Here is a 17,134-nt window from a genome sequence, read left to right on the forward strand (position 1 = left end):
TGAAATGATACAATAGAGCCAAATGCACAGAGAATGATCACAGTGAAGAATAAATGAAGTATAGGCTCATTCGTATAATCGTACAGAATAATAGACATAGCAACAGCAAACTATCTTTAGCCTGCTTAAATATCCCATACATGGTGCAATATTGACAAGAAATGTACATATTTGAGAAAAGTGTTGCTCTACACCATATGAACAGCTGTGTGTGTGTTGAACTACAAAATACAGTTTAAAAAAGCATCCGTTTCACAATATTGTTTAATTATAGTCCCTGCCAGTAAAGAATCACTGTTGCACATAAGTTACATTTTTCTTACATTTACTTCAAACTTCCAGTTCTCCCCTCCTCAAAGAAACAAAACAAAAGCAATTGTAGTATACAAAAATGCAATCACATTTTCACACAGTGAATTCTTTAACAAAGAAAAATGGTATAACAGCTACATCCACATTGGAGAAATCTCATTCTAAACATTCCTTAAGGGAGTATAATATAAAAACAATGAAGTTAAACTTGTACCTTAATTTAAGCAAACTCTTACAAGAAAACTTGGGTAGTAGTAATCAAAAGCAATTACATTTCCCAAAGTTAGAAATTAAGTAAAAATTAAATTAAAATAAGAATACAAGAACAGCCCCATCTTATTACAATGAATTCAATTTGAGTGCAAGCAATGAGCGTGTTCAGCGTGAACAAGAAAACAATCTGAAACGAAGCGGTCTCTCCCATTGGGACATGGCCGCTCACATGGAAATCAACTCCTAATAATACCCATCGCCTGTCAGGGTGGTTTAATGTCACATTTGGTGATCCTGTGTTCCTTATTTTTTAACTCATCGTATGATTGCTAATAAGGACAACTAAGTCCAAAGAAGTAAACAATTCTACATTATTTAGTAAAATGAATCACTGAACAAGACATTTCCTGGACAAGATTGTGACATTCTTGGCAAAGAATTCAGAAGTTACTCGTGTTGTCTTGGTGTATGGCTATCCTACTGTCAAGTGTTACTGTGTTTACCCAATACTTGTCTGAATGATCATCACACATTTCATTTAAATTAGAAAGTATAAATTAAGACTACTGTGATCTCTCCACAACTTCCAAAAACGAACACCTTTTAGAAGGGTAGGAAAGAAAAGCCCCTCGGAAAAGGCAGATAGATGTCTTTCCTCAAATCAATTCTGGCGAGCCTAACACCATCTAAAACACAGACCAAACAATGCTACATGACAGCCAAAACATGCCAAACATAATTTCCCTGGTTTCTATGAAACATACATCAAATGGCTATGTAAACAAACAGGCGAGTTTCCCGGTATTAATGGATCTTTAATATTAATGGGTCAGAGTTTTACAAGTGTAAAACTCGTAACGCAAAACTTCCGGGAAACTCACCCCAGCAGAGATTCTGGCACTGAACTCCTTTGTCTCAGAAAGGATAAGCGGTTCCTCGGCTCTGCATTGGCAATCAGCCGATTGACTCATGTTTGCAGGGCTGATTCGTAGAGACCATTTAATATAAATGCTGACTCTTGAAGGAGTTTAATTAACAGTTGCAAGTTGATGTACTGTATAGACAAACCTACAGGTATGCATGTTAAAACTTTGAAATAGTCAATAGCCTGCTGGAAGGCAGGTCACATTTCTTAAGCGTCAACCAGTGCTCAACAATAGAGCGACTGAGACCAGACAGTATTCAAAAGATAGCAGTGACGGTATGGAGCCAAGATAATTCCTATGCAGATACTATATAAAGGATCACATTTACTAAGCACTTGTGAATTTTGCCCCTTTTTTCTAATGAAATGAATACTTCAAAAACTTTACAAGGACATACATAAACATGCATGTTTAAGTTTCAATATTATATTAATTTGAAAAAAGGTGAAAATGTTACACCAGCGCAAATACTTACTTATGAAAATATCATTAAGCAACAGACGGGGCTTTAAACAACAGCTTAATTAAAAATGGTTCCCTCAATGATGGGCCAAGATGATCATAATACTGTACCTCTGCAAAAACAAAGATACACAATTGTGAAACGTATGCAAACGAAGTAATTTGACAAACCCAGAAAAGTAGTTAACGTAAAAGTGTTAATTATCTTTCCCAGTGCGGGCAATGGCAGTTCCTTCTGGTTAATACCTCTTCATGCAAGGAAAATGCTAAATTCTGATAGACAGCAGTTCTTAGACACCATCATGGCATGTTAAGTAGCCGAACATTCTGACTACACCGGGCACGCGCGTGCCATCGTGCGCATGTTGATTTTGTCCATCCACACCAGATGCCACCAGGACACGCAGGTTGAAATATCAAAACGAACTCTGAACAAACTATATTAATTTGGGGACAGGTCGAAACACATGAAATATTCATTTACATTTAACTAGCTAGCTTGCTGTTGCTAGCTAATTTGTCCTGGGATATAAACATTGGGTTGTTATTTTAACTGAAACGCACAAGGTCCTATTTTTCTGGATCTTTGTAGAATTTTGAACCACACAAAATGTTGTGTTCTCTACTCCGACACTTAATCCACAGATAAAAGGGGAAACTAAAAGTTTATAGTAAACTCTCCTCCTTCAGTAGTAGTCTTCTTCTGTGTACTTTTTTGTCGGTTGGCAACCAACTTTAAGGTGCATTACCACCACCAACTGGACTGGAGTGTGCACCTCAGTTGATCTGTGTGTACATTTATTTTGAGTGGTGTGGTCAGCTTGCAAAATAAATGTACACATACATGTTATTCAAGCATTTCATCTAAACTGCTCGCAAGCGTCTGTCCATGAATGTTTTATGTGTTTTCCCTGTCCCCAAATTAATATAGTTGGTTCAGAGTTCGTTTTGATATTTCAACCTGCGTGTCTGGATCGTGCCTGGTGTGGATATACAAAATCAACATATGCACACGCGTGCCCAGTGTAGTCAGCATGTCACCCATGAAGCATAGCAATATAAAAAAACAGGTGAGGTAAACCAAATTTTGTCTCTACAATGCATCACATCACAGCAAAGCTTTTGTATCCAATCTTTACGATTGCTTAAATGTGAAGTGCTTTCCCAAGCAATAGCAACAAAAAACAACCATAACAGTATAATTATAATCAAAATAATGTTACACAGCGATTATACGTTTAAAAGCGGTCCCACCTAAATCTGTGCTTTTAAGATCATAGGATGCCTTGAGAGACCAGTATGTTGGTCTACAAAATAGTAACAAACATAAAAAAGAGGCAAATAACTGTGAATAAATGTACGAAGAACATACACTACCGGTCAAAAGTTTTAGAACACCTACTCATTCAAGGGTTTTTCTTTATTTTTACTATTTTCTATATTGTAGAATAATAGTGAAGATATCAAAACTATGAAATAACACATATGGAATCATGTAGTAACCAAAAATGTGTTAAACAAATCAAAATATATTTTATATTTGCGATTCTTCAAATTGCCACCCTTTGCCTCAATGACAGCTTTGCACACTCTTGGCATTCTCTCAACCAGCTTCATGAGGTAGTCACCTGGAATGCATTTCAATTAACAGGTGTACCTTGTTAAAAGTTAATTTGTGGAATTTCTTTCCTTCTTAATGCGTTTGAGACAATCAGTTGTGTTGTGACAAGGTAGGGAAGATAGATAGCCCTATTTGGTAAAAAAACAAGTCCATATTATGGCAAGAACAACTCAAATAAGCAAAGAGAAACAACAGTCCATCATTACTTTAAGACATGAAGGTCAGTCAATAAAGAACATTTCAAGAACTATGAAAGTTTCTTCAAGTGCAGTCGCAAAAACCATCAAGCGCTATGATGAAACTGGCTCTCATGAGGACCGCCACAGGAATAGAAGACCCAGAGTTACCTCTGCTGCAGAGGATAAGTTCATTAGCGTTACCAGCCTCAGAAATTGCAGCCCAAATAAATGCTTCACAGAGTTCAGGTAACAGACACATCTCAACATCAACTGTTCAGAGGAGACTGTGAATCAGGCCTTCATTTACATTAACATTTACGTCATTTAGCAGACGCTCTTATCCAGAGCGACTTACAAATTGGTGCATTCACCTTATAGCCAGTGGGATAACCACTTTACAATATTATAATTTTTTTGTTGGGGGTGGGGTAAGGGGGGGTAGAAGGATTACTTCATCCTATCCCAGGTATTCCTTAAAGAGGTAGGGTTTCAAGTGTCTCCGGAAGGTGGTGAGTGACTCCGCTGTCCTGGCGTCGTGAGGGAGCTTGTTCCACCATTGGGGTGCCAGAGCAGCGAACAGTTTTGACTGGGCTGAGCGGGAACTGTGCTTCCGCAGAGGTAGGGGGGCCAGCAGGCCAGAGGTGGATGAACGCAATGCCCTCGTTTGGGTGTAGGGACTGATCAGAGCCTGAAGGTACGGAGGTGCCGTTCCCCTCACAGCTCCGTAGGCAAGCACCATGGTCTTGTAGCAGATGCGAGCTTCAACTGGAAGCCAGTGGAGTGTGCGGAGGAGTGGGGTGACGTGAGAGAACTTGGGAAGGTTAAACACCAGATGGGCTGCGGCATTCTGGATGAGTTGTAGGGGTTTAATGGCACAGGCAGGGAGCCCAGCCAACAGCGAGTTGCAGTAATCCAGACGGGAGATGACAAGCGCCTGGATTAGGACCTGTGCCGCTTCCTGTGTAAGGCAGGGTCGTACTCTCCGAATGTTGTAGAGCATGAACCTACAGGACCGGGTCACTGCCTTGATGTTAGCGGAGAACGACAGGGTGTTGTCCAGGGTCACGCCAAGGCTCTTTGCACTCTGGGAGGAGGACACAACGGAGTTCATGGTCGAATTGCTGCAAAGAAACCACTACTAAAAGGACACCAATAAGAAGAAGAGACTTGCTTGGGCCAAGAAACATGAGCAATGGACATTAGACTGGTGAAAATGTGTCCATTGGTCTGAAGTCCAAATTGGAGATTTTTGGTTCCAACCCCCGTGTCTTTGTGAGACGCGGTGTGGGTGAACGGATGATCTCCGCATGTGTATTTCCCACCGTAAAGCATGGCGGAGGAGGTGTTATGGTGTGGGGGTGCTTTGCTGGTGACACTGTCTGTGATTTATTTAGAATTCAAGGCACACTTAACCAGCATGGCTACCACAGCATTCTGCAGCGATACGCCTTCCCATCTGGTTTGGGCTTAGTGGGACTATCATTTGTTTTTCAACAGGACAATGACCCAACACACCTCCAGGCTGTGTAAGGGCTATTTTACCAAGAAGGAGAGTGATGGAGTGCTGCATCAGATGACCTGGCTTCCACAATCCCCCGACCTCAACCAAATTGAGATGTTTGGGATGAGTTGGACCGCAGAGTGAAGGAAAAGCAGCCAACAAGTGCTCAGCATATGTGGGAACTCCTTCAAGACTGTTGGAAAAGCAGTCCAGGTGAAGCTGGTTGAGAGAATGCCAAGAGTGTGCAAAGCTGTCATCAAGGCAAAGAATCTCAAATATATTTAGATTTGTTTAACACTTTGTTGGTTACTACATGATTCCATATGTGTTATTTCATAGTTTTGATGTCTTCACTATTATTATACAATGTAGAAAATAGTAAAATTAAAAGAAAAACCCTTGAATGAGTAGGTGTTATAAAATTATTGACCGGTAGTGTACATTAGTCTAATCTCAGACATCCCAATTCCTCAACAATGAGTCAAGTCACGGTAAAGCTTTAGGTTGCCCGATTTCACAAATTGGTAAATTAGCATCACTGGCCTAGCTGCTAACACCCCGACGACTCTCAACCAAGTCCTGAGGACTTTGATGTTCTCTGTAAAAGGTCTGCATACCTTCAAGACAAAAGTGTGCATTATTAACCCACATTCGGAAGGCAATGACTGAGCCTTTTATAAGGAGACATGTTGTATTGATGACGCTGATGGAGGAACATGCGTCCAAATACAGAGAGCTATCTGAAACTGAACCGTAAGCATTACCTGAAGTTCAGTCCCAAATGCGATTGAAAGGATTGTTAGAGTTGATTCTACCGTATGGTTTGACAGATTTGACCTCTGGAACAACACTGCTCCTCAGATAACCAAAGTGAAGTTCCTGGCAGGAAGTCAAGGCTGTCAAAGCCACAGAAGTCCAACAAATACATCATATATGGAAGTTCTTTCCGTATGAAAAGCAAGTCATGTGATCTTGTGATAACGCCAATGGTCGTCACTTCCCCAGACATTTAAATATTTTTTGGCTATGCATGCACACAGCATAGTTGACTGCAGTTCTGTTCAGCCCCAGAACTACAGATGCAAATTTGTGGCAAACATAATGTGCTTTTACACAATGATACATACATTGTCTTTTCCTATGAACTGCTATAAACTACTACAACCACCACCATAATTTAGCCACCACGATGGCTCTACACTACAACGCAATTCATTGCCCACTATAGCGATAGTTTGAAATCTGGTTTGTGCGCAATACCCGATGATACAGAGGTGACTAAAGCGAGATAACAGAAGTTCTAAATCACAAACATGCATGATGCCATGCCAATTAAGGGACCATGTCCTCATGTCCTTAACTCTGTTACGATTAATAAGGAGGGTTGGTTTTGGTTAGCATGAAGAGTAATTCAAACGGCATTGAGTAGCCTACATTATGCAATTGTTAACAGTCATTTTCCATAGTATTGCTAGAATGCAATCCAATGCTCTGCCATAAGTACAGACAAAGCATCAGGACAAACTCAGGAGAACTCAAAAGGCAGCAATTTTTGAGGACTAATGGACATTTCAATGTCATGTGCACAGAAGGCAGAGAACTTCTATAGGAGACTAATTGACTTAATAAGTCAGTGTCTGGCTTTGAAAATAGCCAAGCTAATGTGTATATACAGTATAATGTGTATATACTGTACTCTACAAATACAGTATAATGTGTATATACTGTACTCTACAAATACAGCATAATGTGTATATACTCCTCTATACATAAAGTATAATGTGTATATACTGTACTCTACAAATACAGTACAATGTGTATATACTCTATACATACAGTATGTGTATATACTGTACTCTACATACAGTATAATGTGTATATACTCTATACATATACAGTGTAAGCTGTTTCATATCTCAAATAAAATCTCAAAAGTGAGATGTAACTAAAAACACACGTATAACATATTTAAATATTTCCATAAAGACAAAGACTAGATTAAAACAAGTTTGACTAATCCAGTTGTTGGATATATTTTGAATTCAAATGGAATATCCCAGCCATCATTTCACAATCTGACACCTTTAAATACATTCTGTGAATTCATCTTACCAAGAAGGAAAGTAAGCTTGTAGTACTTCATTTCATAGATCGCATGCATCTGGTAATAACACAAATTGCATCTATGTGAGGGGTGGCGATAATTTAAGCACATAAAAAATGCAACGTAATGCACATAATGCAATTACAAAACTGCAGCACTTTTCATTTGTTCATATTTGGGAAAAAGCACTTATTTGGTGTCATCAAAATGCAATTTCTAGTCTCTTCCCACTCTGTGTGGTGATGCTGTGGTTGTCTCCAGTGATGCTAACTGCTTTGCTAACTGTAGTTCTGCCTTAGCCCAGTTCAGTGGCCTGTCACCTCCTACGCATCAACCCCCATCCAGAAATGATTAAAGCCTTCTCCAGGAACACATCAGAAACCCTTTTACTAGAGCAACTTCTTGAAAGTTAAAATAAATAAAAACTAAACAATAAATGTCTGCTGCAGTTGGTGAAAAAGGTGCTCAGAGGAGTGGAGATGAGGAGGAACTGAAATAGGAATTTCACCTTTCCTGTCATTCGCGGTGTTACGGGTATGTTGATACATACCGTGTGTCACAATGGTGTAAGTGAACATGTCGTAACTCTACAGAAATAAAAAAATGAAGTTTACAGTAGATTGATGTATAAAAACAGGAAGTTTACAGTAGATTGATGTATAAAAACAGGAAGTTTACAGTAGATTGATGTATAAAAACAGGACGTTTACAGTAGATTGATGTATAAAAACAGAGTGGCTATTTTAACCCTGCTCTATACAACATGGCCAACACTATTAGGACCTGAGGGAGCAGCCATGGCCATCTTAGACTACACATTCTTAAAACAGAATGTGGTTTTAAGTTTGACTTTTTAATGTTATATCCATCCTCAGGATGAAAATATTATACATTTAATAAATACATATCCTCAGTACAAACCATCCTTAAAGCTATGAAAGTGCAAATATGTTTTGTAGATCAAGGTCTCAAATTCCAGCCATGGTTCATGTCTGGCTTCGTTCCTCTGTTTCCTTTACTCCATATTCCCAGTACCTCTGACCACCCAATCAACAGCAGACGTATGCTTGACCCATGTTGTGATTCCCTCCCACCCAGTCCATCACTACATTTAAATTACCAAAAAGAAAAGACAGCTTGAATGCCAAGCCTAAATGTATATATCCTTTTCCCATCAGCCCCATCCCAACGCATGGATAGCAGAGGCTGAGGTAAATATCCTTTAACCAGAGCCTGAAGTAAATATATTGAAGGTGGTGGTGGTGAGGGGAGATGCCAAAAGAGGGCCAGGCCACTAAACTAACTTGACACAGGGGAGCCTTTGCTTCTTGTTAAATGTATCTTATAGTTTCATCTAAATCTCAAAACTTCCCAGTTGAAACGCGTTCTCTCGGCCTTCAAGAGGCCAGTGTCATCTTCAATTTGTATTATCTTGGCTATGCGCAACTTATTCACAGCCGGTTGCCAACAAGTATTGTTTCTATGAGATGGAGAGATTTTGATCCTCCTTCAACAGAGCACCAATAGTCAAACTTAACGAAACGCTCTAAAAAAACATGGTCGGCGATTAACATTGCAGCTTAGAAACAAGAACTTACAATTAATTCCAAACACAAAGTCTGCATTTCAGGACATGCATGTATGCTAAGCACAAAGATTGCTGTAACGATGCTACAGAAAAGTGTGCACATTGTGAAGCTAACGACAGATGTAATTAATGTCAATGCGATTATGGTGGCCTTGTCTATTTGAAACCAAGGAACTGGTCTCGTCGTTACATTATAATTCTAATCATTATTGGGTTTGAGTTCATGGAGCATAAATCTAAAAATCATTGGTTTCCAAGGCAGGGTGAGATTGTATATGAAACAAACAACATTCATTCACAGAACAAAAAAAAACGAAATAGAAAAAATATGAAATTCAGGGCAGATACTGCTTAGTTGTAGACAAACTAAAGTTGCAAGTGTACTAGTTTGTGTTGTATCAAATGAAGCGCCGTTGTCTATGCAGGCACTACATCCACATTTGCAGATCAGTGGCTTTTTCAGTTACTTAGATACTCCTAGCCCTTATATCCCAAATCCCTCTTTGTAAGAAACCTAGAACGGTCTCTCGCCATTGTAAGCAAGGAGAGAGGTGGCACTTCTCTCCACACGTTTTGTGATCGAGTTAAAATTCTCTTAGTGGTGTCAAACAGATTTTGCAAATGTGGATGTAGGTAGGTAGGGTATACCAGACAGTTTGGAGGACCTGGATGTGTGTCTCAAAATGACAGTAGAACGGTTCTAACGTTCAGAGGACAAGGGGTTTCCCAAGGCTCTATGTGGTTGACTGATCAGTTGGTGGTAGTTGTAATACCAGACTCCAGTTGTGTGGCTAGGAGCAGAGGTGGACCACGCCGTTCGTCTTTCGGTCAGTGCCCCCGGTGGTGGGGAGGTCTGTGGACAGGCTGAGGGACAAACCGCCGCTGGCCACACTGCCGCCCTGCAGCACACCACTGGAACCGTTACAGCCCTCACTGCAGAGAACGAAAGGTCAGACAGAGACAGAAAGAAACAAAAAAAAACAATGAATCAAACATTTTGTATTATTCTACATCATTTTTAAAAACATTCTCCATGAATTACATAATGACTTGTTAGTTAAGCCATTGACAATGGGAACAGTGCAAGTACCATCTCACTGGTGTAGTTAAGCCATTGACATTGAGAACAGTGCAAATAGCATCTCACTGGTGGTACTGACAGTGAATCCATCACTGCAGTAATTTCGTCTCCCAGAACCAAATCTTGAGTGCGTTTCGTTGATTACAAGAGAGGCTTTGGTGAAAAGCGGATCGCACTTATTTTCCCGCGTTCCTTCTATTGTTTTTCCCGGTCCTTTGTGCAACCATATACACTATATATACAAAAGTATGTGGACACCCCTTCAAGTTAGTGGATTCGGCTATTTCAGCCACATCCGTTGCTGACAGGTGTATAAAATTGAGCACACAGCCATGCAATCTCCATAGACAAACATTGTCAGTAGAATGGCCTTACTGAAGAGCTCAGTGACTTTCAACGTGGCACCGTCATAGGATGCTACCTTTCCAACAAGTCAGTTCATCAAATTTCTGCCCTGCTAGAGCTGCCCCGGTCAACTGTAAGTGCTGTTATTGTGAAGTGGAAACGTCTAGGAGCAACAACAGCTCAGCCGCGAAATGGTAGGCCACACAAGCTCACAGAACGAGACCGCCGAGTGCTGAAGTGCATAGAGTGTAGAAATGGTCTGTCCTCGGTTGCAATACTCACTACTGAGTTCTAAACTGCCTCTAGAAGCAACGTCAGCACAATAACTGTTCGTCGGGAGCTTCATGAAATGGGTTTCCATGGCCGAGCAGCCGCACACAAGCCTAAGATCACCATGCGCAATGCTAAGCGTAGGCTGGAGTGGTGTAAATCTCTGCGCCATTGAACAATTCTGTGCTTCCAACTTTGTGGCAACAGTTTGGGGAAGGCCCTTTCCTGTTTCAGCATGACAATGCCCTCGTGCACAAAGTGATGTCCATACTGAAATGGTTTGTCGAGATAGGTGTGGAAGAACTTGACTGGCCTGCACAGAGCCCTGATCTCAACTCCATCAAACACCTTTGGGATGAATTGGAACGCCGACTGCGAGCCAGGCCTATTCGCCCAACATCAGTGCCCGACGTCACTAATGCTCGTGGCTGAATGGAAGCAAGTCACCGCAGCAATGTTCCAACATCTAGTGGAAAGCCTTCCCAGAAGTGTGGAGGCTGTTAGAGCAGCAAAGTGGGGACCAACTCCATACTAATGCCCATGATTTTGGAATGTTCGACAAGCAGGTGTACACATACTTTTGGTCATGTAGTGTACAGTGCCTTGCAAAAGTATTCATCCCCCTTGGCGTTTTTCCTATTTTGTTGCATTACAACCTGTTATTTAAATTGATTTTTATTTGGAATTCATGTAATGGACATACACAAAATAGTCCAAATTGGTGAAGTGAAATGAAAAAAATTACTTGTTAAAAAAAAATCTAAAAAATAAATAACAGAAAAGTGGTGCGTGCATATGTATTCACCCCCTTTGCTATGAAGCTGCTAAATAAGATCTGGTGCAACCAATTACCTTCAGAAGTCACATAATTAGTTAAATAAAGTCCACCTGTGTGCAATCTAAGTGTCACATGATCTCAGTATATATACACGTGTTCTGAAAGGCCCCAGAGTCTGCAACACCACTAAGCAAGGGGCACCACCAAGCAAGCGGCACCATGAAGACCAAGGAGCTCTCTAAACAGGTCAGGGACAAAGTTGTGGAGAAGTACAGATCAGGGTTGGGTTATACAATTTTTTATCAGAAACTTTAAAACATCCCACGGAGCACCATTAAATCCATTATAAAAAAATGGAAAGAATATGACACTACAACAAACCTGCCAAGAGAGGGCCGCCCACCAAAACTCACAGACCAGGAAAGGAGGGCATTAATCAGAAAGGCAACAAAGAGACCAAATATAACCCTGAAGGAGCTGCAAAGCTCCACAGCGGAGATTGGAGTATCGGTCCATAGGACTACTTTAAACCGTACACTCCACAGAGCTGGGCTTTACGGAAGGGTGGCCAGAAAAAAGCCATTGCTTAAAGAAAAAAATAAGCAAACATGTTTGGTGTTCGCCAAAAGGCATGTGGGAGACTCCCCAAACATATGGAAGAAGGTACTCTGGTCAGATGAGACTAAAATTGAGCTTTTTGGCCATCAAGGAAAACGCTATGTCTGGCGCAAACCCAACACCTCTCATCACCCCAAGAACACCATCCCCACAGTGAAGCATGGTGGTGGCAGCATCATGCTGTGGGGATGTTTTTCATCGGCAGGGACTGGGAAACTGGTCAGAATTGAAGGAATGATGGATGGCGCTAAATACAGGGAAATTCTTGAGGGAAACCTGTTTCAGTCTTCCAGATATTTGATTTTCGTTTTTTTTGTCTTATTTCTTGTTTGTTTCACAATAAAAAATATTTTGCATCTTCAAAGTGGTAGGCATGTTGTGTAAATCAAAATATACAAACCCCCCAAAAATCCATTTTAATTCCAGGTTGTAAGGCAACAAAATAGGAAAAATGCCAAGGGGGTGAATACTTTCGCAAAAGCCACTGTATTTTACAGCATCAAATGGCTGTAGTTTGTAACTTCTAATATTTCAAAAGCCATTTCAAACCAATGTGAGAAAATTTGGGTAATTTCTAAGACAGCATTTCTTATCTTAGATATTTTCTAGGTGTTTTTAAGGGAGAATTATGGAGCAACCTTAACGATTCCTTATGGCACAGCAGTTGAGATGAGCTACTACTAGTCTTGCTGTGTGCCGTTTACCTGAGGACCAACGAGTGCTCCGCTCTCTGCCCGTTCTCAGTGGGCTTCAGCTTGTACGCCCCACTCCCATCATGACACACAAGGTGCTCCTGCAAGGGGACAATGGCACCACTGTCAGTTCACCACAATAGTGACTGGGAGAGTGAAAGCTTGTACGCTTTGGAGTCTACATCAAGATTGTCTCAGAAAAGCTTTCAAGATGCACTTGTTGGGCTCGGTTGTGTTTTACTCTTTCATGTTTTATAAGTGAGATAGCAGTAGCAGTGACATTAGCCGAGGGCTCCTTCAGCCCTGCTCCTGTTCACAAAGCCATTTTAGAGATCAAAGCAGGCTGTGTGTGTATTTCTCCCTCTCCTGCCTGTCGCTCTCCATCTCTATTTGTCCATCTCTGTGCTGCTCTCTCTCACCAGGGCTATCTGGCGGGTCCTCTTGCCGATCTCCCTCTCCACACGGTGGAGCTCCAGGCTCAGCTGTTGGCTGGAGACACTCCCCGACGACCACTCCTCCGGGCTGGGCTGGTCCGCCTGGGCAGTCTGCTTGTTGATCTGCTGATTGACCTGCTGGAGCTCCATCGTCAGCTGCTCCCTCTCCTTGACTGGCCGTTCACTGAGGTGGGCCTGAGGGGGCTGGCTGTAAGGGGCAGCACCCCACCCTGCACCCTTCCCATAGTGGTAGTCCGCTGTGGGGGACAACAAGAGCCAGTCAGACTGCGAAATGCAGTGAACGGAGCAAAACCCAAAAGGTGTGCGAGTTCTCCCTGTACCTGTTGCAGCGCCGTGTTTGGGGCTATTGGTTCCCTGTGAGGGGGTCATGGCCTGCCCCGGCCCGGCAGTCAAGTAGCCAGTCTTGGGGGTGCGGGAGATCACCCCGAAGCGTGACACGGTGGGCAGGGAGCCGAAGGGGATGATAGGGTCGTCGTCTCTGGCCTCAGCAGCCCTGCGCCTGCCTTCCACACCTTTCCCCTCAGTGTTCTACAACACCCATAGAGACCACAAACAGTGGAATTAGTTATGGCATTATATAATGTTGCATAGAGAAACTACAGACCCACTCCAGTGAAAATGGAAACAGTGGTTGAAAAACTATTTGTTGAGTTTAACCGTGTTCTTGATAAATCTCAGGACTTCTAGTGACTTCTAGTGACCTTTGATCAGTCAACAAGGTGAAAGTGACCTTTGATCAGTCAACAAGGTTTAAAAGGAAACATCTGTCAAAGAAAAAAATGTAAACAGATGTTTGACCTATTGCAAGAGATTGAGCTTTGGAAAATGTTTTGATCTTTAGATATTCCGATTTGGAACTTTTAAAAAGCGGTCAAGCTTTACACCAAACAAACAGGACATTGATTAATGAGACTCACCATCATCTCTATGTTGTTTTTGGACTTCCCCTCCTTGCTGCCAATGTAGGAGCCGATAGTGTCACATGACCAAGGAGAGTACTGGCTAGCGTAGTCTGGCTCACGATACTTTGAGAACGCTTGTGAGTTCTCCATGTACTGCTGTTGCTGTGACACACACACACAGTATTTTTAAGCAACCTATTCTTTGAAGTAACTAACAGCTGTGGCAGCACGTGGGGTGAGGTGCTACCATTGAATAATACCATAGACAGCAGCCCAGTGTTCCCTCTTACCTCCTGTGTGTAGTTGGACTCGTAGTGGTGTGGCAGCGTGGGCGAGGGGGCGAAGGGTGGTGGAGTGACCTGCTTCCTGTCCTCCAGCTGGGCCATGATCTCCTGGCGCCGGCGGTGCAAGTAGTCCAGACTGGGAGTGGGCTGGGGCCGGCTGTAAGCCTCCTGTACAACAGGACGTGGACACCTTTACTGTAGTGCACTTTTGCAGTGATGGAAATACATTTTTTAAGTGGATTTATCCTGGACACTTATGATAATTGGCTGAATATGGTCATTACTCAATCTGGATAAGGCTGATGACTGAACTACTAAAAAGTAATTGCATAGGTGGCATAGTAATGTATACTGTCATTTAGAAGAGCCTCGTACTGCAGACTTGTTCTTACCCTGGGGGTGTAGGGCCTCATGTGGCTGGGGTGGGGGCCAGGGGGGTGGTACCCCTCAGGAGGGTATCTTTCTCTGGAGGCCTCATCCGCAGGCATGGAGGAGGGGTCCTCCCGGTGGGGATAGGACTGTGGTGGTGGCGGGGGGTAGGCGGGGTGTCGACGGCCGTCGTAATGCGGGGGAGGCGGATACCCATGGGGGTTGGCGTTGGAGAAGTGGGAACTCGAGGGCTGGGGGGGAGGAGGACACTGGCGCTCCTGGGGGTAGGTGCCGGGGTAGGGGGGCTCGGGGTACGGGGGCAAGGCCGGGTCATTGGGGGGAGGGGGGTTCCGGATGTAGCGAGGCTGGGGAGGGTACTGGGAGGGCTGGTAGGGGTAGGGGGGGTTACCTGACAGGACACAGAATAGTGACAACATGATTGGTGTTAGATAAGCACAATGAAACCACACGACTTGGAGATTTACAAGTCCAATTGCTCCCAGAGAGAAACAGTTTTTAAAATCAGCTGTTGAGTCATAAGCTCGAGATACATAGATGTATACAAAAAAAGGAAATCACAGAACAAAGTATAGTTTGTGCTGCCTTACCTGGGGGGTACTGGGAGGACTCATACTGCAGGGCTGATGGAGGTGTCCTGGGCTCAGGGGGGTAGAAGAGTTCTCCCTGCTGAGGGGGGTACATGGGGGGCCTCCTGGGCATCTGCTTGTGCATGGCCAAGTGGTCCGCTGCCATCCTGGGGTGGGCCATGGCCCGATTGGGCACAGGGTCCAGTCTGAGAAAGCCATAGAGGATTTCAGTGTGTGTGTGCGTGTGTGTGTATGACAGATGCTGTGTGTCCATCTACTCACAAGTCTGGAGGAGAGCTGGGGGCACTGAGGCTTCCCTGGGACTGGGGCTTCCGCATCATGGGCTCATAGGAGGGGTCGGCGCCGCGGGAGATGAGCTGGGGCAGGGCGGAGCCTGTGACCGACGTCACCATGCCATTCGTCAGGCCCTTGTGGGCCAGCCCCTCCAGCATCCCCACCTCCTCAGGCAATAGGCCGACCTCGTTCAGCTGCGTCAGGGATAGGCTGAGGGGCCGGCGGGCAGCCAGCCGCTTGTTCATCTTACGGTACCTTCAGAAAGGAGGAAAAAGACGTGGTTAGTGAAAGAGGTTTTAACACCAGTGTCTGCCCTAATGATTGCTGTCACACTAGCAGTGCTGAATTGAACTTTCCGCCAAACATCAATACATAATTGACCGTTAAGTAAAATTGGGAGTGTCTCAGGGTGGAGAGTTGTACTCACTTCTCTAGCTCGTCCTGAGAGTGAGCGAAGGTGCAGCTGGCTCCTCGAGGACAGCCCCCCTTCTGCTTCATGTCCCGACACATGTATGTCTTGTATTTACTGTGCTGGGGCGGCTGGGGAGGGGACACCACAGGCCACGTTAAAATTCACAAGCCAAAATATATGTTATCGTTACTGTTATGGTCACAAACCCGCAGACAACCAGACGGCTATTACTAGTTTCATTCCAGATTCAAACATGGGTCGTGTTCATCAGGCAGCAAACAGAAGAAAATTGACTGAAACAGGGAGGGACTGCCTCCAGTTAGTTTTATAAGAAATGCACATTTTCGTTTTCTGTTGCAAAATGACGTTTTGTGCCCTAATGAACACGACCCTATCATTACCCATCATTTCAGACCTGTTCTATTGATTTAGATCTTATTTTGAGGTATGAGTTTCTAGATTCAGACCTGTTGCGGATCGCTCCCCTTCTTGCTGTGGTTCTGGATGAAGTCCACCAGGCCGTGTACCACGGTCTTCACTGCCACCAAGCCCGTGTCCAGCAGCTCCCACGTGGGGGGAGGGGAGTCTAAGATGGAGGACAAGACGGGGGATTTTTCAGTCAGATGTGTTATACCTGGAAGAGCACTGGGGACAGGGTCTAACAGGCATGTGAATGTACGGCACAGTGTTGCTTACATTTAAAAACGCATTCCTTTTACTGATCTAAAAAAGGTATACAACTTACTCCACACTTCTAAAGTGAGAGTATTGAGGGCTTCTCACACTGCTGAGCTGAACCAAGCCAAACAAAGCTGTACTGAGCTGACAATGTGAAAAGAAAATATCAGAGCCAGCACAGTTTTGTCCGGGTCGGCACGATAGTGTGAAAAGGGTAGTAGTGTGATGTAAATGGAGCAACCTGGGCTGGGGTCGATGTTGGCTAGCAGCTCCAGGTGTGGTCGCAGGCGGTTCAGGTTGGCCGGGTCGCCCGTCCTCTGCAGGGCGATGGTCAACTCCTGAACGCTCTGAGCAAACGACGCTGGTGTCTGCAACTGACACACACACAATCCCGGTTCAATACACAGCAACACCACTCCAGGGCTAAGTCATGTTATATTAAAATAAATATGTCGTCCATCAC

The 17,134-nt window shown here is 43.5% G+C and overlaps 1 protein-coding gene across 2 annotated transcripts in view; it reads right to left on the bottom strand.

Annotated features, from left to right (window-relative positions):
• Positions 1-246: 246 nt before the first annotated feature.
• LOC311137736 (roquin-1-like) overlaps positions 247-17,134 on the bottom strand; it is a 39,542-nt gene continuing 22,654 nt past the window's right edge. Inside the window, exons 7-18 of one of the 2 annotated variants that reach the window (XM_084172302.1) lie at positions 16,913-17,045; positions 16,461-16,579; positions 16,009-16,121; positions 15,570-15,836; positions 15,309-15,493; positions 14,724-15,109; positions 14,338-14,499; positions 14,063-14,209; positions 13,466-13,673; positions 13,110-13,381; positions 12,703-12,791; positions 247-9,839 (exon numbers count right to left, since the gene is read on the bottom strand). In XM_084172302.1, coding sequence (XP_084028428.1) covers positions 9,698-9,839; positions 12,703-12,791; positions 13,110-13,381; positions 13,466-13,673; positions 14,063-14,209; positions 14,338-14,499; positions 14,724-15,109; positions 15,309-15,493; positions 15,570-15,836; positions 16,009-16,121; positions 16,461-16,579; positions 16,913-17,045 — 2,223 coding nt within the window. In that variant the 3' untranslated portion in view covers positions 247-9,697. The remainder of the gene's footprint in view (positions 9,840-12,702; positions 12,792-13,109; positions 13,382-13,465; positions 13,674-14,062; positions 14,210-14,337; positions 14,500-14,723; positions 15,110-15,308; positions 15,494-15,569; positions 15,837-16,008; positions 16,122-16,460; positions 16,580-16,912; positions 17,046-17,134) is intronic. The other variant, XM_084172303.1, reaches the window with a different exon arrangement.

Source organism: Coregonus lavaretus (genome assembly GCF_964263955.1).
Source record: "Coregonus lavaretus genome assembly, chromosome: 11".
Classification (NCBI taxonomy): Eukaryota; Metazoa; Chordata; class Actinopteri; order Salmoniformes; family Salmonidae; genus Coregonus; species Coregonus lavaretus.